The 24,099-nt window shown below is 42.4% G+C and overlaps 1 protein-coding gene across 1 annotated transcript in view; it reads right to left on the reverse strand.

Annotated features, from left to right (window-relative positions):
• Nucleotides 1–24,099, reverse strand: part of LOC137666330 (BEN domain-containing protein 5-like) — a 729,551-nt gene that overhangs the window by 207,362 nt on the left and 498,090 nt on the right. Inside the window, exon 5 of the mRNA XM_068406246.1 lies at nt 20,718–20,807. Within this exon, the coding sequence (XP_068262347.1) occupies nt 20,718–20,807 (90 nt within the window). The remainder of the gene's footprint in view (nt 1–20,717; nt 20,808–24,099) is intronic.

A 24,099-nucleotide genomic window follows, 5' to 3' on the forward strand; every position in this document is an offset into this window, starting at 1 on the left:
TAACATGCAGTTATAGATACTGCCTGGAACCAGAACAGTTCAGAAATCAGCATTCAGCCATGACACGAGAAAAAGCTTATCCATAGTCCACTAAAAAAAAAAAAAAAAAAAAAATCAACCAAAGTCTTTACATTAACTTCAAGGAGCTTTTCATACTTGTGAGAGAAAGGAAAAAAAGAACTGAAAACAAGGAAAAGGGAAAACAATACTGACAACTGCGAGACATTAAATCCACAGTCCAAAAATTTTAGCAGATTTTAACAGTCTTTCTTGGTAAACACAGCTTCACTGAAACTGTGCTAAATCAGGGCCAAGTGTCCTCTACTCTGAGTGACTTCTCTATCGTTATTCTTTCTCAAGGCTAAACATAATTTCTCTTTCCTTCTGCAGCTCAGCACCTCTCATCTACTCCAACACCAGATCCTGTGGCATCTTTCTGCCTGCCCTAATCCAGCTCAAATTATCTACTGGTGCTTCACAAGCAAGTTGATCATTCCCTCTCCCATAACATGTCAAAGCAACCACCTTTACTCACATGACTTCCACTGTTCTGTCTGGATGTTTCCTCAATCAACTGCCTTAAACTCTGTTTAAACTTCCTGCCATCTCTAGCATGACCTCTCTGCATTCGCTCCTTCTAAAGAAAAGCCTGTCTTATCCCTGTTTCTCCATTACCCCATCCTTTCACTCTCAGTCTGACAGTATGTTTACTTGTATAACTATATAATACATTTGCCCTGCTCCTATTACTGAAAATCTAATCACCACAGATCCTAATGCAATATGGCAACTGCTAATGGAAACATATCCTGGACTGTGTCTAGTATATGCAGAGAAAGAAGTGATTTATATTTTCAGATCCACTTCCTAGCACTGAAGAGCTGCTGGTATCCTGTGGTCAGCTCACCATAGCCTGCAGGTTAAAGAGAATGTAACAATTAGGCTCTAACAACAATGGGATATATTCATTGGAAAACAAATACAAAGGAGTCCTGAATGCTTATGCTTATATAAAACTATTGAAATGTTCTGTTAAAGGAGACTGAAATCAATGTGAAAGACACTACACTTATACTTTTGTGGAGAGTAGGAAAGCAAAAATGTGGGGCTGAGCTTTTTGGAGAGGTTTTTTAATGTGTGGTGGAAAAAAAAAATTACGATAGGGCCAAGCAGCTACAATATTCTATCTCCACAGAATAAGTACGGCACAAGCAGTAAACAACAGCAAGACACTGCCATGCCACCATTTGCCTGTGAAGGAACCCTCTTTCAGCAAAGGGGCCCTTGTCTGTTCAGCCTTTGCCCTTTCTCGCGTGACTGCAGGGGAGAGGAGGGGGGGGGGAAACAAAAACAAAACAAACAAAAAAAAAACCCAAAAAACCCCACTAACCAAGAAAACAAAACATGAAAAAAAAAAAACAGATGGACACTCTTCTCCATCCCAGAAAGGTGGGAAAGGTGTCACACTCACATTGAACCCTACTCTGCACAGGTCACTGCAATGCTCTGCCAGCATGGTCTCTACAGAATGCATGTCTCTGCTTCCAGTTCAGCCCCCAGCACAGGCCATTAGACAGAAATGATCCAATAATGTCTCAGCCTGGTGTTTCCAATATTTAACACAACAGCTAGAAAAAAAAGAAACAAACGTGAATGGTGATAAACGAGCAGAGCTGACTCACAGCAGGGTTATTGACATGATCTAACATCATGCTGTCACTGAAATTATCCCTACAAAAGATCATCGCATAGAGTGATCCATAAGCACGAGATCATTGCAGACGCTGACTCTGCTCCTTCTTACCTTGCTGCTGCGCCTTCTCTTAATGTGTAAAAACAGGCTGCCAAACTCAACTGCTGTGGGGTTTGGTTTTTTTTTTTTTCACTTTTTAGAAACATGTTTATTGGGGAGGGGGGTGCGGCACACAAGAGCGCACACATTTATTCTAACATCAGTACAGAAGGAATTTATAGATTTTGAATGCTTTATTAATTGGTTTCCTTATCTTTCCAAAGGTCCCTTTGGAATCCATGGCAAAAACAAAGTTTATTTCATCAAAATTATAAAAATAATATGGGTGATGAAGGAGAACTGCAAAACTAAAACAGGCACCTGGTTACAGCATTAAAGAAAGGAGAATTGTTTGCCTGAAGTGTATCAGTGAACAGTTTCCAGCTGCCAAACCTGAAGTATATCTGCATGCATATGCCTCTCTGAGTAGTTACTGCAATTAAGTGAGAGTGGGAAGATCCAGAACGCTGGCTGTTTTTCATTAACTCCCTCTCTGGCCATCCTCAGTACACACAAAAGTGCAAGGGAATTGCTTGCACTCAGAGAGGGATGCAGTACCATGTACCAAACCTTAGTGACTATTCACCAGATCCTACTTTTCAGCTCAGCCTCTGCTCTTCCTATTTCCTCTATGCTGATGGTCAAACTTCATCTAACCTTCCCCAGGACAGGGCTCAGAGGGGGCCCGCACAAGCCTGCGGATGCCACATGATGAAAAACAATCAAGTTCTTAGAAAATGCAGAGAAGTTAACAATTGTTCCCAGGAGTTTCCATGGACCTGAAGCTCTCAATGAACAGAACAGCTAAGCAACACAATTATCCATGACAATACACATAGGAGCCAACCAAAGTAGGTAAGACAGTGTTAGGAAGGATATGGTAGGTGAACCACTAAATCAGTTAGGTTGGAAGAGACCTCTGGGATCATCGAGTCCAACCTTTGACCTAACACCACTGTGTCAACTAGACCACGGCACTAAGTGCCACATCTAGTCTTCTCTTAAACACCTGCAGAGACAGTGACTCCACCACATCCCTGGGTAGACACATTCCTGGTTACTGTTCATCTGAAGTGTACAGAAAGAGAAGGGCTGATTGATTCTCCTGGAATAGCAATCCTTTTGATTGCAGAGCAATTTGTCCCCAACTAGACAAGTAAATATTTCAGTGCTAGGTAAGATCTCGTTGCTTGAGTGTGGTTGGTTAAAAGTACCCCAAAAAGTCTTTAGGCCCCTGTGGTTATTTCAGTTGTTTTTTATCTGCAACAATCATTGCTACTGTAAAAAAAAAAAAAAAAAAAAAAAAAAAAAAGCAACAGTTAAGTCCCTGGTGGATTGTATGCATGGCCCCACTTCACCTATTTTTTAAAAGAAGTTTTAATCAACTTGAGACAGAAAAGTTGCACACCTAACTTTAAGGATTCAGCTGTGATAAGCAGATTGATTAGGAGCACATCAAGCTATATTATGGCATATTTGTTCTTTTATTTACTGTTTACTCTCTCATCTTTTCTCTGCTGTAACTATGTCTCTTCAAAACACAGGATTAAAAGCAAAGGAAATCTCAAATAATAGGATAAAATGAATGTGCAGGAAATGAATGGGTGAATTAGATTACAGCAGATGAAACACTGAGGTCTCAAATGCAAAATGCAGGGAGTTTATTTAATTTGTTACTCTTTTAAAATGAAAATATGCTCACTGACTTGAATTAGTAATTTCCCTGTTTTAAGATACGTTAGGCCATTACAGCTAGGCCTGTTTCCAGAGCAGTGAAATAAATGGAAAACAGCCAGTCTCCCAGTGAACTCACTAGCTCACTGCATTTTGCCAGCCCAGTGAAACAGTGCTAATGTCAGCTCCAGAGAAAACCATGCTTCACTGTAGGGGCTGCATGCAAAGGAACTGAGAATGACTAGCAACAGATACTTAAAATGGCAGAGCAAGGCACTATGGATTTTAACTCAAGTTTTAATGTGCATGGTAAGCACAGACAGTAATTATTTAAAGAATGTTTAAAAAAAATTATTATTCCTGACCTCTCCCTCCTCCTCTCCTCCAGTTAGCATAGGGTTCCACAAATAATTAATCTCACATTCAACACGGCTGAAACACAAATCCATGTGAAGGAAGCAAAAGGTGGGAACAGCAGCCAAGAGCCTCCCAAATGAGTTCTGCCAGCATAAGAGAGAAAGTCTGCTCTGTCAGTCAGTGACCTGAATCAGGGCATCCCAACTCTTCACCTCCACCCCTCCAGGTTTCTCAGATATATTCTTTTGCATGTAATGATCTAACTGAGAGGACTGAAGTCTGCTGGAGAACCACAAGTGTGCGGCAGGCCTCTAAACAGATCAGCAGATCATAGTTTGTGAGGACAGCGAGTAGCAGTTGTGCTACTGCATCACAGCTCTATGATTAAATAAGACCTGCTCATTCTGGTACCCAAACATTTCAACTGCTTTCCAGAACACCCAATAGAGTTATAAAAATCCTTCTCACACGGTTGTATGGATACAGGAGACATTTCTGCCATTACAGCCCCAAATTACATTAAGATTACAAATTCAATGAAGGTTCGGGAATATCTTGCCATAGTAAAAGATTCTAGGACTACTGGGTAATAAGATGGATAATATGATGCCACTAGGCAGACCTTCTTGCCCATTTTAATGTGTCTGCTGATTAAGAACGGATGGGATGGAAAACATCCTGCAAATTTATTTCCTTACATGGATATTCCTTATTTTCACAAAAGGAGGTACACTTATACCATCTACCTTTCATGTGCACTGACTATCCCACTCTTTTTACTAGATGTCTACATTTAGACCATGCCACCTTTGCCTCAAAACCCCAAAGAGCTCCAGACCATGGTGCTCCAGATGTGTTTCAAGCAGGGGAACTATGCAGAGAAATGGATACACCTGGAATAGAGTTAGCCACAAATCAGCAGTCTAGAAGTAGCATCAATTCAGTGCAAAAAGTTGGTAAGTGATGAGTGTTTGGGATTTCCTATTTATTTTTATGAGCTGTGGCTCTTTCCTCATAAAAAGATTCACACCTGCTTTGGAGGATATATGACTGCTGGGGCTGGAGCACAACATCCTGATTCAGTACTGAAAAGATATAGATATACACTGCCAGTAAAACATAATTAAAGTTGGCATTCCCAGTGACTAGGATGTGGGACCAGGAGCCAGAATGCCTGATCTGGGTCTCTAGCACTGCTGATTTTTGGCAAGTTGCTACCAGAGTCTACTATTTTAGGTTGTTCAACTTGAGATAGCAATGGCCAGATTTACAGGGCAGCAAAGCTAGCATCTTTGGGGCCAAAACCAGCAGGTGGATTTTTCAAATAAACTCATGAAGCTCAGTGGTGCTGACTGCACTTGGAAATGTGGCAAGTGGCAACAAAAGGGGTTTGCTAGGTGTTGAGCAAATTCTGAAACTTCTATTCTTGCCCAGCTGCCACTAGAGGAGATCTGTGCCATTGATAGCCCATTCCCTCTGCTCTAGAGATAAGCACTTTCTATAAACCAGCCCTATAGAGGTCAAGATGGAAAACCTTTTATTAACAGAGACAACCAGTATTGCTGGTCACTTCAGAAATGCAGGCTTGAGTACTCTTCAGCTCTGCCGTCTTTTCTTCCAAATAAAATCAAGGAGCACTGAAATTGTTCCACAAACCATAGGTGGTGCTCAGCACCTCACAGATCATCCGGGGAGGGTAAAGTGTGGTATTTGAATTTTGCCTGTTAAAATTGTCAACCAAAAAGAGACAATTAAACATTTTGTGAGGGCAAGTCTAGTTCCTACTTGAAAATTCTCCATTACTCTGGTCAATGCCTGGTCCTGCCTGAAAAAATAATATTACTAAACAGACCTTAGTAGATGATGAGACAGGACCACAAGAATTGTCTCATTAAAAAAGACTGTCTAGGTGATATTTATGTAATGTTGTTCTGATAAAACAGTTCCAGCATGCCTTAAGATTTGCTCTGATGCTTTGGCAGTTTAACAGCTGGAGACCCTGAGGAACCTAGCAGCTTAACCCTTTCTCTCATTTGTTGGAATCAGCAATTTATGGCGTCAGGACTCATTTTGATGCCATTGATGTGGATTGTGGGTCTTTTCAGACTTTAGAAAAAGACACAGAACAACAAAAAAAAAAGCTAGATTCTCTACAGCTTCAAACTTGGGGGTTCATGGCAGCAGCAGGCTGCTTAAACACTTGATCAGAGCAGCAATAGGGTGTTAGTGGCACCATCTACCTCATCCCACTGCAGCTCTGAGCACATGGGACTCATACACTCTCTCCAGCAGCACTTGGTACTCAATGTGAGTCCAGGTGGTACATTGGGTTAATCTTTCCCATTATTTCGTGGTATCTGGCTCTCCTGTTCCTTACAGCAATGGGATCCCCACTAGTTTCAAAAAAATTAGACCAATGTAGGGGAATAGAATGAGACCAAGGCTGGATTTGTCTGGTAAAAAGTGTAAGATTGAACAGAGGGGAGCAGACTGCCTCCTGACCTCTGTAGTGATGAGCCCATACCTCAGCCACTTAATTACTCTGATGGCTGATGCAGCTTGCTTAACTACAAACTAATCTCCCCCAGGCCCAGAGGACAGTCATACAGTTCTCCAGAACTGGCACAACAGTAAAGACCTATGGAATTGACTTGAAAGAACATGTCAGGCTGTCAAAGAGAGGACATATCATCAGGAGTACACAGCTGCTGCAGGATTGCCCGAAGGGTTCATAAATTCAGTGCACAGAACAGATTCAGTGGGTGGCTTTGTTTTCTTTAATTTTCCTAATATGCTTTAAGGAGTTTGGAGTTCTCTTTGCATCAAAATGAGCCTACCAATACTCCCTAGATGATGCCTCTCTTTTCTTCCTGGGACGAAACAAAAGGGTTCCTGGAGAAACACTACAGGGATCAGATGATCTTGCTTTATTAATGAATTACTTGGGATTTATCAGAATCATTCTAAAGATGTCACTTCAGAAGATGATGTGTTTGGTTGTTATTATTCAAAGTCTGTCCTTCCAAAGGGTGAGAGACCTCCAGACAGCTCTAAAAACATTTGCTGGATTATGGCCCTCAATTTTCACAGAATTAACTAATGTTAATACAGCTAAGATTTAAGCCATAGAATTGAACAGAAATATGCAGGAGATCCCACCTTCCCTGATATGTAAGACAAGAGGGTTGCAACCCAGAAAAGTGGCTTGATTGCAAAGAGGGAAAAAACAGACCAGAGAGTAGAAAAATCCTGAATGCATGAACCAGACTTAAGCAGGCACATACGTTGGCAGAATTAACTCAGGCATCCTTGCATTGTTTCCTGCTATCCTTATCGACTTACAAAACATCAGTCTTTTCACCATGGCCCTAAAGGGGAGTTTCAGCTGTTTACCAATGGCTCACACAGCACTAGCAAAGAGGGAAAAAAACAGAATCAGAAAATCACTTCATTCTCCAGTTTTCTGTTTAGACATATAAGGGTCTTGCAGGAAAAAAATAATCTAGATCATTATGTTATTGCTGCTCCACCCAGGACCAGGCTGAGCTCCCCAGAGCCTGGAAGATGACTGTTCTCCATGACAACTAGACACATGGAGGTCAGAAAGCCTTGCAGGGCCAGCAAGGACACTGCACCACAAGTGTGAAGTTTCCAAAGTTGCCTGCACCAGGGAAAAGATTCCCAGTAGAGCTTTGTAAGTGATAAAAAGAAACTCTTTTATGGACCTATGGAAGACTGAGCAGACTTCTTTCTACTTGGGAAACCACTAAAGTTTGCTGGATTACAAGGAATAGCCAAAGATGACAACACTTCTCCTTTCAAGCCTTTTACTGAATTATCTCACCAGGACTCCGAGCACTCCCTATGCCCAGAGTTAGCTTTTCACAACCTGGCAGCAGTGCCTTTCTCTGGGGACCAGGAACCTTTGAGTTTTAAGTGTGCTTAGTTTAACAAAGGTGGGCACTGGGAATGGAGGGATGGACTAGTTTTAACTAACACCTCCCTTGGGGGCTTGTCATATAGTGCTGTTTTGCATGTACAGTAAGCACAAGCAAGCAGCTACACTGTGATCTCAGTCTTAGGGCATTAACTGTGGTAGCAATAAGAACTACAGAAGTCTTAAGATGGATAGATCTGCCCAAGCAAAGAATGTGTTACAAACCAAGAAGGCAAAAGATAGATTTCTCTGGAGGGAGACTGAGAACACATTTACATATGAAAATCTAATACACAGTGAAAATGAAAAAAGGGCATTACATAAATAATGCTAGGGAAGAAATGAAAAATATGCATTTTTAAACACATTCTAAAAATTGTTTCCAACATCTGCAAATGTGTTGCTCAGTCAAGCAGAGACCCAGAAGCAATAGGTATGAACCAGACAGGCACACAAAGCTGTGTGATACAGACACCAGAGGGGCACTGCGGAAGGTCAGTCATTCACAACTATAGAGTGATGCGAAAGTACATTGCGGAGCATCTCTGTTAATTTGCCTTGACCCTTAATAACCACTTGCTATTGGCCACTGCCACAATGGGGCTACTCAGCTAGACAGACTCCTAGTGTGACCCACTGCCAGTATGGAAGTAGAACACGTATTGCTGGAAAGGAGCAAGAGTATATTGGGAAGGAGGAGCCCCCATGGGTGATGCAGTGCCCTAACACTTTGGGTCTGTCAAGAAGATACACAAGCGGTATTCAGAACAAAGTGGGAATCTGAGCTGAGAAGAACTCGGGGAGAAGCATGCATTGCATTTTCTTGTGCTCCAGCTCAGAAGTTTAGTCCACTCAGCTGAAGAGCTGAGGTGTCCACTCTTCAGGAAGGAACCCCAGCTGCTCACTTCTACTGGAGCTTCTGATTTGCCATTCATACATGAGAGAGCACATACATAGATTCCCCAGATGCTAAGAATGGCAACTGGCAGCCTGCCCCTGTAGGAAAGCTGCACAACTATTTGCCCTCATTTCCCCTATGGGAACAAGTGAAGTTATCGCTTTCTGTTACTCTTGATGCATGAAAACTTACACTAAGCCAGCCGTAATGGCACCTTTTGGCTGCTTCATTGATTTCCACTTTACTAGGTTTGCAGTTTACACTGCTTCACTTTTATAGGATTTTCCTGTCCTTCCATTCAAATCAACTAAAAAGGTGAAAGGCAGCTCACCTATTTCCACTCAGGCAAAGTCACTTGTAAGACTCCAGTAGTAAAGCGGGACACAAAGTCCACAGGCACGATGCAATGCTTGTGTCACCCAGTAAAGCAGCACTTCTAAAATGGACAACCATCAGATTCCAGAAACAGGGAAAGAGACTCCTGTTAATTCAATAAAGAGTTACTTTACACTTTCCTGTGGTAGCCTTCTGGTCATGAGAAAGGCAAGAGTGGCATCACAGCTGTCTTGCTCTTCCTGAGAGGTGGCTACCTTTCCTCTGAAGCTAGCGTGAGCTCTCCCCTTGCTCTGGCTTTGCATCTCAAAGACATCTAAAAGCACCACATGAGCAAACCAACATCATGAGAAACAAAAGTATATCTGTATCCATTTCCCCCTTGATACATGGAAGTTCGTTGTAGAGGCTGAGGAGTTCTAATCAACAAAGAATAGTCAAAAGTAAATGAAACACAAAAGTCCATTTGCACAAAGTCTGTAACTTCAGTCTTGGCAGACAATGAAAGCAGGGGCTGTATGCAACACCTGAACTATTTCTGGGTGACTCATGAGCTCACTAGACTGGGGGGAAAAAAAGAAAAAAGTTTGATTTATTAAACAAAAACCTAATCCTCTGGGAAGATCTGATGGCCAAGAAAGTGCTGGCTGCATCTGAATTTTCTCCCCTTGAATCTGAGATGAAAGTTGTGTATCTGCAAGTTGCTTCCAGTGGTGCTGGAGGGTGCTTGTTGGATAGCTGCTTGCACTGGGCTCCAGCAGGAAAAAGCTTTTTTTCTGTGGTTTATTTTTTTTGTCTTAAAGAAAAAACAAAAACGACCATGTCTCTACATGAGGAAAAAAATTGCAAAAACTCTGCTCTGCCCCTCACCCGTGGGGATGGATCTGTTCTTTTACTTACACTGCATGACATCCAGGCAAGAATAAGCTCCACAGAGACAAATTAGGGCCACTCCTTGTCAATACAGATGTGCTCCTGACTGCTAAGCAGCAGAATATGTCTTAAGCCCCCACCCTCCTCTCCAGAGAAAATCTTGCTGTGAAAATGGAGCTGCACTGCAGATCCTAAAGGTGATGGTAATTAGCACTGAAGAGGGAATACTCAGAGAGCAAACTGTACTCTCATGAGTAGGGCAGCCACAAGCAACTGACATCACTGCTTGTGAAGAGGTAAAATTCTCCAGGAGGGTATATAGTACATGTTTCCCTCTGAAGAGCACAAGGGAGGAAGTTAAAAGGATATAAATTTCAGGGCTCCTCTAAGCATTGAGGGGGTTTGTTGTTGCTGTTTTAGGAAGAATCAAAAACACCATTTCCTAAAGAATTCTGTTTGGATACAATCTTATTGCAGAATCTACTTTGAAGCATATTAAACTAAGAAGGAATAAGATGCACTTGTTCCAGAATAAGAATCGCTCAAGAAGTGTTCTATTGCCTCCATTCACAGCCTGCTTCAGATGCAAATGAACTCTCAAGTGCCAGCAAGCCCTCAAACAGCAGCTCTCCCCAAGCACTTCGAAGCAATGGGTTTAAACTCTGGCAGCACTGTGACCACATAAGCTAATGTCAAGGTGCTATTTCCCTCATATCCTCGGCCATTAGGAACATTGCCAGGAAGAAGAAAAATCAGAGTTCACTTGTAGCCAGGGGCAAAAAGTAACTTTCTACCTTGAATAGTCAGACTGAATTTTAACATCTTAAAGGTAAAATTAAATATAATAAACAGCCTCTTCTACTACATGAAAGATACAGACATCAGAAGAGAGAGGTGCCACTGAACATGTTGGACAAACTGAGACCCCTGACTAACACGCACATGGCAAAAGTAAGGGTTTATTTCAGAGCCACAAGAGGGGTCTGTTCGTTGAGCATGGTGGCAGTCACTTCCCAGCTGCTGTCTCCAGTGCAGGACAAGCAACCTTCCTGCAGTAATTTAGGGGTTCACTTCCAAGGGGTTTCCAGTTCTGACCTGGGACACTACTGCTTGTTGTTCCCTGCTCCTCCCCAGGAGTAAAACACAGACCCAAATTTGAAAAGATGGTACCTGGGAGAAGGCTGGGTCACAGCATTTTTCAGCTCCACTCTTGATTCTGTGACAGACTATCTCCCATTTGACAGAAGATGGTTAAAGCTCAGTGAGGCTGAATGGCTTCTCCTGTACCAGGGAATTAGCCACCCTCCTGTTCTCACTTTGCTGTTATGGCACCAAGCACTGGTGTTTGTAAGGGGATTGGCTACAATGGTGGTTAGTGCCATACAAAAGCCACCGTGGCAGTAAAAATTCAATAACCATGAAAACTGAAATCTTTCAGTGCTGTCAGAAATAGCTCCTTTTGGGTAGGTGGAGGACCTGCTGAACAAGAACTTGCCCTGTTGTCATTGTCTGTGCCACATCTCTTCTGTAATCACCCAAAGACCTGGCTTATTCTTGTCCATAACATAAGGCAGGGTCCAGCTTTGTTATATGTTGCCTACACACTGTACCACTGGCTGAAAATTTTGAAGAAACATTGTCATAAGACCTACAGTCTTTTCCTTTTTTACTGAACACTGAAACAGACTTTTACCTTTATTTCTTCCTTTTCCCCAATGTTTTTTTCCTTCAGTGATAAAAAAGTGGGGAGACAAGGAAAAAAAAGCAAAAAGGAAAATAAGAGAAAAATAAAAGTGATTTTGTACAAAATTTCAAATTAAGCATTCTCTTTGAAAAGCTGTGGCATTAAAAAAAAATAATTCTTTTTTATCCATCTCCAATTATCTTTTACATTTAGCAGCAGCAGAGACTAAAACCATAACCGCAAATCACAGCATGGACACCAGGGATCTATTACCGTTTGCTGAACATGTAATAAGTATTTGGACCCTTGAACTAGTGCTATAGGGCACATCTGGAAGTTGTCATAGGGGCCACATCTCTCACTAAGAACCAACCTTCCTGGGGAAGGTGACTTTTTAGAGAACTGTGTGCCACTGTTCAAAACAACTCTGAATCCACACTTGCTGTCTACAAAGTGTTTAATAGAAGTTTGTCCATGCATTAGGGTCCCAGCAAAGCAATTCTTGCCTACATTTCTTCATAGATGAAATTAAGCAGGACTGGTAAAGAATGCATCCCCTTTTGGCTGAGGCATGTGCCCCATTACCCCTCCTCTCCATCCTCAGAGCCCAGAGAAGCAGGACTGCATTGAAAGAGCAAAGACCACCTCTCAAGGTCTATTGTCTGGGGCAGGAGCCTGCTTTCATCCCAAGTCCCTTCTTCTTACCCTCCAAACAAGCTTTACTCCCTTTTCTCTATAAACTGCAGAAGTCAAGGCCTCTTATAAACCTGTACACAATACCTTGCGACAGGCGCACACAGACCACGTGAGCAATCTGTGCAGGAGCAGAGGAAGAATTTCACTCAGGTGCCCTTGTGTCAAAGAAAAGTTTCCAGCAGCCAAGTCCTAGTCACACATGAATGCTGGCTCCTCAGAGCAGCAGCTATAGCAACACAGAAGGAGTGAGAAGGCAAGCACAGGGCACCTTGGAGACAAAAGAACTGAAAACAAAATGAAAACAAAACAAAACAAAAAAAAAAATCAATTCAGCTGAACCGAACCAGGGCAGGCAAAGAACAAAGGGTCAGAAGACAAAGCTGGAAACAATAGACCATCAAAATTAATATCAGTTGTGAGGAAGAGCTAGGACACTACTGAAGGAGAATGGAAAAGCCTTAAAAAAGAAGTACAAAAACTAGGAGAGATTCCTAATTGTGAAGCCTGACATACCACTACAACACCTGCAGCTTGACCAGTACAGATCTCACACACTGCTGCACTTACAGAAAGGGCTTCATCTCATAATTTAGATTCCTTGAAATTAATGATGGTCACTTATAGGAGCGGTTTCTTTTTTCACTGACAGCACAGCCATGCAAATGAGATCTAAAGACAACCCCAAACTTCCTGTGGTCTTTACAGCCCTGTTCTGATTTTTACATATTCATGCCCTCGTCTAATTCATCTGTGGCAGGACTTCAAGATTTCTGCCTGGGATTTCCCCACTAGCAACAGATGCTCCAGCACTGTTTGACCCACGCATGCGAAGTCCAGTTTGGGGAAACAGCGTACACTGGATGCTCTTGGCCAGTCAGACTGCTGCACAGCCACAGACTCAGCAGACAATGCCACAAGCAATGTATTATCTAACACTTCTAGAGGGCCTACTCTCCCATCTAGGCCCAGAGAAAATCTGTTGCACAGGCATAATACTGCTCTCTAGAAGTGCAGGACTTGCTGCCCACGGCCATGCAAAGCAATACACACAGAAGTTGACTCTGACCTAACTGATAACTGGGAAGACATGGATAAGCATCTTCAAAATTCACTTGGACTGCAATTTCCACTGGGAAAAACAGGCCATATTAAGGGAAATCCAAGTGACCACAAAGTTCAGCTGAATCAATATATTCTCTTTTTCCTATCCTCAGACATCAGCAAAGTGCCACAGTGTGCTGTTACAAAGATGATGTGCTTTGCCCTCGAGGTAGGCTGGTTAGGGCTGGAAGGAAATGATCTTTAAGCTAGTGTTATTAAAAAGTATGAGCAGTCCAGAAACATTGCAAAACCAGTATGTTTAAGAGATTAATTGGGCAATCCCACCTGGAGACAAAGCAAATTTGCCTCCTGTTGTACAATGAAGCCTTTCTCAACTCTCCCTCTTGAAGACCAAGGGCTCCTTTAGATCTCTGATTATTGTAAGGAGGATTAGTTAAGCAGAGGTAGTCAAAGGCCTGCCCTGGGCAAAGGGCAAACTGAATCAAAGGAAGCCACTTGACATTTCTCAGCTGCGTAGGCAAAGCTGAGCTTGTTGTCCCAGGGGTGAGGAGGTAGGACTGATCCATTCCTCCTACTCGAAGATGCAAGGTGAGCATGCAGGCCTAGGCTTGGGGGGTGAGCCGACCTGGCAAGCCCAGTTTTCCATTCCCACTACTACTGATAGGATGGAAGAGATGAGGCAGCAACTTCTGCTGTTGGTGGGAAAGGGTCTTTCAGCCACACAACAGCCTTCTCCACGGATGAAAACTCCTCCCTCAGAGGCAGCCCAGGTTTCCAGAGCTCTAGGGATTCCTTCTTCCCTTTGCAGACTGCAGCCCCCAGCCTCTGCACAGCCCCTCTACCCACCCCTGCCACCACCACACCTTCTCTTCTGTGCAGGGGTTCCCTGGCACATCCAGCATACATACGTGGTAAGAGAGTGAATCACTTAACTGTATAGCCAGAGAAATTTAACCTCATTATAAATTTCCTCCAACTCAGGAAACCAGGTGTATAACCTCTCATACCTGCCTGACACCATAGTGAATTGATTCAAAACCTGTAATATCTTGTAACAGCTAATGTCACTTTGGGTAGCAGAAATTCTTCTAATGGTCTATTTACATCAACACAATTTTAAGAGGAGCTTTTATTTCCTTTATTCCAATATGGATGTTTTATATTCTCAGAACAACCTCTCTCTCTCTCCTGGGATACTTCACACTAAAATCCTATCCAGGAGATTTACAAGGGACAGACAATAGTGTTTTTCATGTTGCTTTAGAAGTCAAGGAGAGTGTGTTTCCCTTTGCATTAAAGCTTAGGAGCTGTGCACTTAAAGAAAAAAAAAAAATCTTAGCAAAAAGGATGAATGCAGTCTAACAACTTTAAGACAGCCCTGCAGCTCATTTTATGGTTGAGCCGTTGAATTCTGTTGTATTTGTCTGCTTCTCATCATTTGGTTTCCTGAACCCCTATAAAAGAGACCATAAACTGCAGCTTCTCTTCACCATGTTCCCTCACTGCTTGTAAGTGCTAAGCTATGGCTAAATGAACAGAAGAGTGTTCCCATCCTCTCCTGCCACAACTTTTGCATATCATTTTATACATGCAGAATACCAGTCATTTTACAGAAAGATTTTGCTTTTTTTGTCTAAGAGCAGTCACCTCTAGGGTGGAACTGTGAAACATCAAGTGCATTCTCCTATGGATTGCAGCCAGAATAAGTTTGCAAAGGACACAAGTATTGAAAGGGAATGGAAGCTCTGTGTCTTTGTACCTTTGGGGTGGCAAAAGAGTATAAACTTCCCTTAAAGTGGAGCTTCTGTTTAGTTCAGTTCTCTTCAATATTAGCAATGCAGCCCACAAACTGAAACACTGGCAATGGCCCCCCCAAAGGGCATTCCTGCAGAGAGCACTCACAGGCCTGCTGCATGGCCAAGGCAGAGCACTCTCCTGCATCCAAAGATGAATGACAAACTACGCCTTTATACCTACAGGGGTGTTCACTTTGAGTCTAGAAGTAGCCAGGAGAACATAAGCATTTGCTTCCAGTCTCTTTCATTTGTCAGAGAAGACAGAACTGAGACAGTGAAGTAACATAACAAACATGCATGTCTAAGATCCCCACTCTCTATGGAATCATACTTTGTTTCCTCCACTGGTAGGAAATACAGCTGAGAAATGAAGATGATTTGGCTTGCTAGAAGGAAGAGTACAACAGATTAAGTGAGGTCAGAACTGATGCAACCCATGCATTTATTCAGATGCAAATTCAGTCAGATATGAAGTCCGGCAGATGATGCCCTCAAGCTTCTGAGGGTCCCATCATTACCACAACAGGCACTTTCTGGGTTCAGTGTTTTTCTCCAGTACAGCTTCTGTTACCAAAAACATCCTATACCAACACCCCCTACAGGACTCAGTTTCATTTCTTTAGGAGAAATTTATCCCCTAGCAACAGCTAAGCAAGGTCATCACCTCTGTTGCTTCAGAAAGGTTCTTTTCACATATAAGGGCTACATTAGCTGCATTTACTCTTGCATTTAAAACATGCTCTGTCCTGTCTTTCAGTTACTATCACACGCCCTAACGCTCAAATGATTTATGCTTAGTGAAGGAAGCAGAAAAGCAGCTTTTAACTCCAACAGTTTATTCTTTCTCTTTTTTCATAATAAAAGACAGAAGTTGGTTAAAATTCTAAGTAGGAGCAACAAGTTTCAAAATTACTCTTCTCACACATACAACTGCCTTTCCCACAAGCAAAAAGCAAAAAAACAAAACAAAACACCAAAACAAAAATCCAAGTCCCACTCATGTTGTAGCAACTTCACTCTCTTAACTCCTTCAGGGATCCTGCAGGATCAAATTCAAAGAACTTGAAGGCACTGCCTCCATGAAGTGAACTAGAAAACTGCAACCACTTTAAAGAGCCCATCTGGGAATCTGTCCAGGAATAAAATCCTTCATAGCATGTGGAGTACCTTGGTCACAGAGAGAGTAAGTTCAACTACCCACTAGCCCAGTGAGTTATTGTGCAACAGCAGGACTTCTGAGACAGCTGGTGGGAGACCAGGTTTTTTAGGCAGTCTGTCCCTAAAACTTACAAAAGTTTTCAGATCTTTTTCCTGCCCTCTGGTGGCAAGAGGGTGGGTGTTAAAAACACAGACCAAGAATGTTAGCAGAAAGCCAAGAGATATTGCCCAGTGCCATCTAGTTTTTTCGTTCATATCATCTGATTTAAGGTGAAGCAATAGGGAGCATTCATTTAAGCAGCTGTAATGAAACAAGATTGATTGAAAAGTCATTTTTTGATCCATTTCTTATGGATAAGAGTCCCAGGTGTCTGTTTTCCTTATATTTTCTTTTTAATGGCTGTTGCCTATTCAGCCCATAAGCTTCAAGGTCAGCTTCAGGTCAAATTACACTTAGCACAAGACGCTCAGCATCTGCAAACCCAGCTGTGGGATCCCTCTCCCTCCCCTCTTGCACTGGGTCTTCCACTGTGGGCTCCCAGCCTGGCAAACTCTATTAAATAAAGTAAAACACTTGGGGTACAAATTTTCGTTTTTGCATTTAGGTGGCACAGTGGATGCCACACTGGCAAATGCGTTAAAAAGACAACAAATAACATACTACTACTAGAATATCCTCAGTCTATGGGGAAAGTACATGTCTAAGTACATCTAGACATGCTTAAGCTTGCAATTACCGACTGCTGGCAAAAGCCAAAATTCACAGGACAAACTTAAACATGGTAGTCACCACATGTCTCCTACAACTTTCCAGGCACATGAATAGTGAGGGACAGTTGCTTATCTCCCACAAAGAAAATAAAATCTAGCAGCCAAAGGAAGGAAAATAAGACTATAAGAATACTGGGAGGGCCGGGGGGGGAAAATACTCCCATTGCCAGATCTTGGGTAAAATCCAAGCCTTTGGAAAGCTGGCTTATCACCAGTGTTGAGAGGGTAGGGACTTGTACAGATTTTACACACACACATTTGTGCACACTACATACATGTATAGGCATTACCTGACACTATCTGTAAGAGTTAACGATTTACTTGCCTTAACAGTATAAGGTGGAATACAGAAAATGGCTTGCATTTTCTTAAATAAAAATACTGGGGGAGGAAAATGAGGAAAAATATCTGAGAAAGGAAAAGAATCTAAAAACACAACTTCAGAAAAATCCCTCAGAAATCGGAACAGCCCATGAGAGATGAGTTCAAGCCATAAGATGAATTTGCACTGTTTTGTGTTGCACTATAAAAGCCCTCCAGAAGTGGCAGTGATTCCAGTTGGTTAGAAAATGGTCTATAAGAGCAAAGTGAAAACAACAGAATTCTCTTCATCTCAGACCCTAACTCTTACTCATCCCCAAACATAACACAAGCATCAATGTTCAGGATGACTGTCACAGCCTGAGGAGGAGAGCAGTGCCCTACCTTCGGATGTAAAGGGTCCTCATGCAAATATACTCTCTGGTGACTAACTCTTCATATCTCTGTCCCTGAACTTAACAACAAGCAGTTAAGAACTATCAGGAAAACTTCCTAAAAAGGCTAACCTGAAGCATCATAATAACTCTTAAAAGACCAAAACAGAAACAAAAGGTTCTTAATCCATCTTTCTATGAAGAGGCCCTCTGGGGTTTTGTCTGCCTTTTAAGGAAGTGAGCTACAGCTCAGCAGCTGCACCACGTGTGAAATATTATAGCACTTGTTTTTAACTGCTGGATGAGGTGCCTAATGATTCTAGAGAGGTCTGGCTACTGCTGCAAGCACTCCACAGCTGTAAGGAGATAGAAGCATGTATCCATTTTACAATATGTACATCTACAGAAACATGGGGTATTTGTATCCAAAATTCAGTTTTCAGGGGATTCTTCATAACGGAATATGAAGTAGTATGATACAGACACAATACAGCTCTGAACGGGGAGATGACCTTATGGTCTTTTCCCACAGGAACACAAAGACCCTTGCTTAGATTTAATTTGTGGGTAAAGTGAAGAAGAAAGGACCAATAGAGAGGACCAAGTATATCCTGATGTATCAAGGCTAGACAACTTGCTTCTCATCAGGGTATCTTGCCTAATCAAAAAATGGAAGATGTAATAGGGAGCTTCCGTCAGGCCCCAGGAAGCTGTGTTTGGACTACACACAGCTACATATCCTTAGCAGAGAGCAGGCCAAAGAAGGAAGGAAGGTACTTGGTTAGCTCAAAGACAGGTTGAAAAACGAGTAAGAAGTTAGTTCTGAGCTTAGAGCTTTAAGGAGGAAGACAGAGCCTGAACTGAATGAAACCCAAGAAAAAATGAAGAACAAAAAAAAAGAAAGCTTGTAACTTGTTATCTATTCCCCTATGAGCTTATTCTCCAGGCCTCAGCAGTCACAATTCTGCTCTTCCATATATGAGATGCTGCTTGCATCTGGGGAATCTTCAGGATTAGCTTCCGTATCTTAATACTTCAGGTGGTGAGCGTAATCAAACATTCAAGAAGAAATCTCTCTACCAAAAAAAAATCCTGACATGTTCCATATGCACTGGGCTGGCATTTGGATATTAAATCTGCAACACCTAACTCTGCCAAAATGCTTCCCAAGACTCCAGAAATAAAACTCCTCATTGTGCCCTCACTTGACTGCCAAAGGGATCCTTTTTATCCCTCCTTTTGACCCTCCCACATAAAAGTTTCCAAAGATGGAACAAGCACCCAATTTCACATTTGGCTATGCTAGAAACAACACAGCAATGGCCTTGAAATGTTTGCCATTTCTACTTGTCTTGACACTAATTATACACACAAGGCAGCTTCATCTGCACTGGGCAGAATGGCTCAATGCACAGCAGAGTTCAGTGCCTTCAGATCCGTGCATTTCCAAGCGAGTCAAGCGTGCATTATAACTGCAGTCACAGCAAGTTTCTGATGCGCTTCTCCAAGACTGACCCCTCCTTTTCTTATATTTCCCCCTCTTTTAGTTTTAATTTTTCCTACAAAACATGAAGTTTCTCTGAGACAATCAGAGCATGACTTCCATCCAGTTGTTTCATCTGGCTAAGCGTGCCACCCGCTTTTTCACATTCCCTTTTTTTTTTTCCCCTTTTGAATAAACTCTCCATTATCAAAATAAAATAACGCTGTTTACAAAGTACCACCTCAGCAGCATGCCTCAGCCCTCATTTCACAGGGCGATGCCAGCAGCCACAAACAGAATCAAAGCATCCAATTAAAAATCCATAGTCATTAACAAACATCATGCGTACTATAATGCCCTGCATTAACTATGCCACCACAGGAGATGGGAAACTCGCTGAGTTTTCCTGCTCTCAGTCTGAAGCACCATTTTTGTAAAGGAAGGATTTTACTTTTGCTACTCCACAGGTTGGCAGGAAGAGGCCCAGTGTCCTGTTAGCCCATCGGGCTAGGACAGCAGAAGTGACAGCTGTTGACCTTTTGCCTTAGAGAGATGCCAGACACAGGACCTTGCCAGGATGAGGAGCACACAGAGAAGACCATGAAACTGTGCCAGACCTTTCCCACCAAGCTATTTAGGTACCAACAGGGCCAGTTGCAAACCAATCTGCAGTGTTACAAGCAGCCAATGTAATAAACTCTGCATATGCTTGATTGATGCAACTCATTGGCTAGGCAGGGCCAGATCCAAGCTGATGTAGTAAATTAGCATATTGCCTTAGCTTCAGGGAAGTTACGTTGATTTACGCCATCAACAATTTACCACTGCAGAAAGTCACATACCATAAGTATGATATTTCAGACCTATACAATGAAGTTATACGAACACATGCCAGGATTATTTATTTATTTGTACTCACAAGCCTGAGATTTACAACTCTCTATAAATACAAGCTGGGCAATTTGCTCTCTATTTTTAGCAGGAATGCTTTGTGCGGGGAACAGCAGTCAGGCACTGGGAGCTGTGCTCCTCAGAGCAGCAGCTTGAGACAAATAGAGGCCTCTTAGAATTAAACTGGAGAACTAGGGTCATTGCTTCGCAGTGGAAAAGAAGCTGAAGATATCAGACAGCAAGAAAACATAAGCACTTAACAGAGAACCACTCCCAGAGCTTTTCCAGCCTGTTTTCCTAAGAAAAGGAGCCTTACGTGATCACATTGCGTATGTACAAGTGTGACTGTCAATTCTTCCTGAATAGCTTCAGAGCCCATTGTCCAATTCTGACCAAGTTCAGCAAACATTCACAAGACTCACAGGTAATATATTCCTACTGCCTCCAAGACAACAGGCAGCTGGGTAGAGGTGAGAGACTCTGCTAATATCCTTACTGTGGAAAAAACTGTCACATGAACTCAGCCTTCTATCAGATCCAAAGCTATGCAAATCCAATACATGCACTGACAGGAAATCAGATCTCACCAGATCTGCCATCTTCATGCAGACACTCACCTTGGCACACAAAGGAAGATGGTGTTTCCCCAGGGTGGACTCGTGCAGTGATGAACACCACTTTCTGTTCTGCCCCTGGACGCAGGTTTGCTGCAGCAGAAGCGGGTGGCAGGGGACAGAGGAAAAAGGAGAGATAAAGATCCTTAAACTGGGTCCCATATGTAGGAACAAAGGGCCATTAATTTTTAAAGCACATCCTTTTATTAAAATGGATCATACATTATAAATAAGCACAATTTATAATTAAAGGAGGCAGTGTCACTGGGTCTCCATACCAGGCCATACAGCAGACTGCACAAGGACTGCAAAACTAATGACATGCAGCCAAACCTGCAACAACAAAGTTATCTCTCTTTATAAAAACCAAGATTTACTACAGTGAGTTTAACTGCACTGTAATTGCTCTCTCACTTGTGATAAATGTCCCCCTGGGGCGACAAGAACCACAGTGGGGATCCATTCACCAACGTAAAGCCAATTGCACCCTGCATTACACTTGATACAAGCCTTAACAGTGCCAAACAACGGTAAAGTGCTAACAAATGACATGTATTAGGCTTTGCTCTGGGGTATTTTGGGGGTTATTTTTTTTTTAAATCTCTTAACTATTTGGGACTGCATCTGCCCTGACTGAAAGAGATGTTCAAAACCAATAAAGTATGAAAAAGAGACCAGGATTAAATCCAGCAACGTTCTCCAGTGAGGCTGTGAAAATGTGCCGGGTCCCCTTCAAATTACAGGAACACGGAAGGAAGACTTGGATCCCAACTATCCTGAAATTAAAGTGGGTTAATCCCCCAGTATCGAAACCACACTAGTTTGGCCACTTACTTCAGCCATAAACTACAGGGGTCAAGCAGGATGTTTTCTCTGTTTGTGCAGTGACTGCATTTAGTAAACAGGAAATAAAAATTATGCTCTTTCAAAACGGGTTCTGGGAATTTTAAAGATCATAAGAGGTCAGGACCTCAGTTAGATGTCTTAACTAGCTCTGAACACACACAGCAGGGGTAATACTAAACACAGCAGGATCCAATTGCTATAGACAGTTTAAATCTTTGTTTTGAAATAAGAAGTTTACACACTGAAAGGAGACTGGAAACTAAATCCAAGTTTGTTTGTTTGTTTTTTTATTAGGTAGATGCATTACTTATATATCCAAACACAGAATTCTAATTTCAAAGATGTTTGGGCATCCTTGAGACCATACCTGAGTTATTTTTTTAATTTTCTGAATTCTTAGAAATGCTCAGTTTCCCCAATGGTAAATCACACCTAACAGCACCACAGGAATAATCCTGTTCTCAGGAGACAATCTCAGCAAGTTTCTTTTTTATTTCCTTAGCCTCTCTAAATGTCCTACAGCTGCTCACCCTGTAACTCAGCCATTCAGTTGTTCTTTCATACTCCAGCTTCACCACTCTCTGGTGTTTTTGAGCCCCAGAGGCAAAGAAATATAAGAAAGAATGTCTCTGACAAACATAGCAGCTGGTGGGGTCAATTCTGTCTGCAGAAGAAAAGTGGGAGGCAGCACAAAGGAACACAACACCATCAGCTAGAAGTTGATGACCACCCCACATCATTCGCATTAAGTAGTGTGGGAGGAAGGACATAAATCAGCAAACCAACTTTAACGAGCAGAAGGAGAAGGCTGGGATCACTTTTGCAAGAGGAGAGGAGTTTTCCTCCTCTCTTGGAAAAATAGCATGACATTAAAGAGACAGTGGCTCAGCACAGAAGTGATGCTCAGCAACATGACTGCCACTGTTTGGAGCTGGAACAGCTCCTTGGTTAGGAAATCTTTTGGACAGAGGGTTGGCTTGAAGGTTTTTTCTGTGTTTTGTTTTGTTTGGGTTTAATTACAACATTTTTGTTATTTAAGCTTTACCCTTTATAACAGTTATTAAAATCATTAGTCAATTCATTCTCCTCTGGAACTGGAAAGATCTTTCCCAATTTAGGGCTCAGTGCAAAGCTGCTTGGAGTCAATGGGAGATGTGGCACTGGGTGCAAACCAAGACCTCCCGTGTTCCCTTCCTTGGGGGATGAAAGAGCACGAAATTACCACCCTGCACTCAGTGCCAAGCAACTTCACTCTGCCTTGGCTTACAAGCCCCAATGAACCACTCGCTTTCCAGCCCAGTACATTTGCTGCAGAGTGTGAATGCACACCCTTGCGATGTACATAGCACCCAGCCGTCTTCACGCAGCAGACATTTCTCCAAGTTTGTCAAGCCCAACAATACCTTTATAAATCTTTTTCTTTAAGCAAGATCCTGCATTATTCATACAGAAACCATAAAACACACTGCATATGTGTCTGTGCACATGTGTATTTCTTTCTGGTATTTAGATTGAATGAAATAAAAAAAAAAGTGAACAGGTCACATTAAGTCATGTTCATTTTCAGTGTTTGAATTTCAGAACTTGTGCAACTGCACAATCAAATATTTCTTGAATGTTTCTGTTAACATTTTGGAAAAGCATGTATCTTTCATGCAGCTTGGAAAGCCTAGAAAATTCACTAGTGTCTTCTAAATGTGGGTTAAACTGGTAAAAGTTCCTTTGGTGAGTAAAGTCCCTGCCTAAGTAGAAGGCTCTGTGAACATATGGGAAGAAACTAAACCGGCAGACAAGCTTTCAGTTCTGCAGGTCCTCTTCAATCACAGTTTAGCTGCTCTGAAGACACTGGTAAAAAGGGAACATATGAGGGAACACGGATGCCCATTAGCCAACCTATGGGACAAGGTGTACCAAGGGCTTCCAATACAAACCAAAGACTAGTTCATGTTTAATACCGTAACACCCTAAGAGTTTGAGATGGAGACTTCAAACCCGGCCGGTGCAGGGCATGCATGATTTATATTCTGGGCTCCCAGCCTGAACCCTAACCCAGAACCAGCACATTATAACCCATCCATCCAGAAATGCAAATCATATATTCAGCCTCCCACACTTGTCTTGGTCTCCATAACATCCTGTGATAAAAGGGATGGCAAGTATGTATATACACACGCACGCACCTCCAAACACTCCCCTAAGTCCAAACATCAACAGCACTTGCCTCTCGGTGGTTTTATATATAACCCAAAAATGAAAGAGTGAAGGGAAAAAGAAAGGATAACTATGATCAGGCTACAGCAGTCAGGATTTAAAAAAGAAATATTATGCTTTGTGTTCTTTTTTCTTTACCAGTTGTAGTGGGTGTCTGTGTGCAGGCGCTGGCAGCGGGGCCTGCAGGCCTGAGCTCTCTGAGGAGAGGCTGGGGCTGCCCCAAGCCGGTCACAGCTGGTTCCGGACGGTTCCGGAACAGCAGCCGAGGTGGCGGCGCCTCAGTGAAAGCGCATTTAAGGAAGGGCAAAAATGCCGCACAGGCAGCGAG

This window comes from Nyctibius grandis, chromosome 8 (genome assembly GCF_013368605.1).
Source record: "Nyctibius grandis isolate bNycGra1 chromosome 8, bNycGra1.pri, whole genome shotgun sequence".
Classification (NCBI taxonomy): domain Eukaryota; kingdom Metazoa; phylum Chordata; class Aves; order Nyctibiiformes; family Nyctibiidae; genus Nyctibius; species Nyctibius grandis.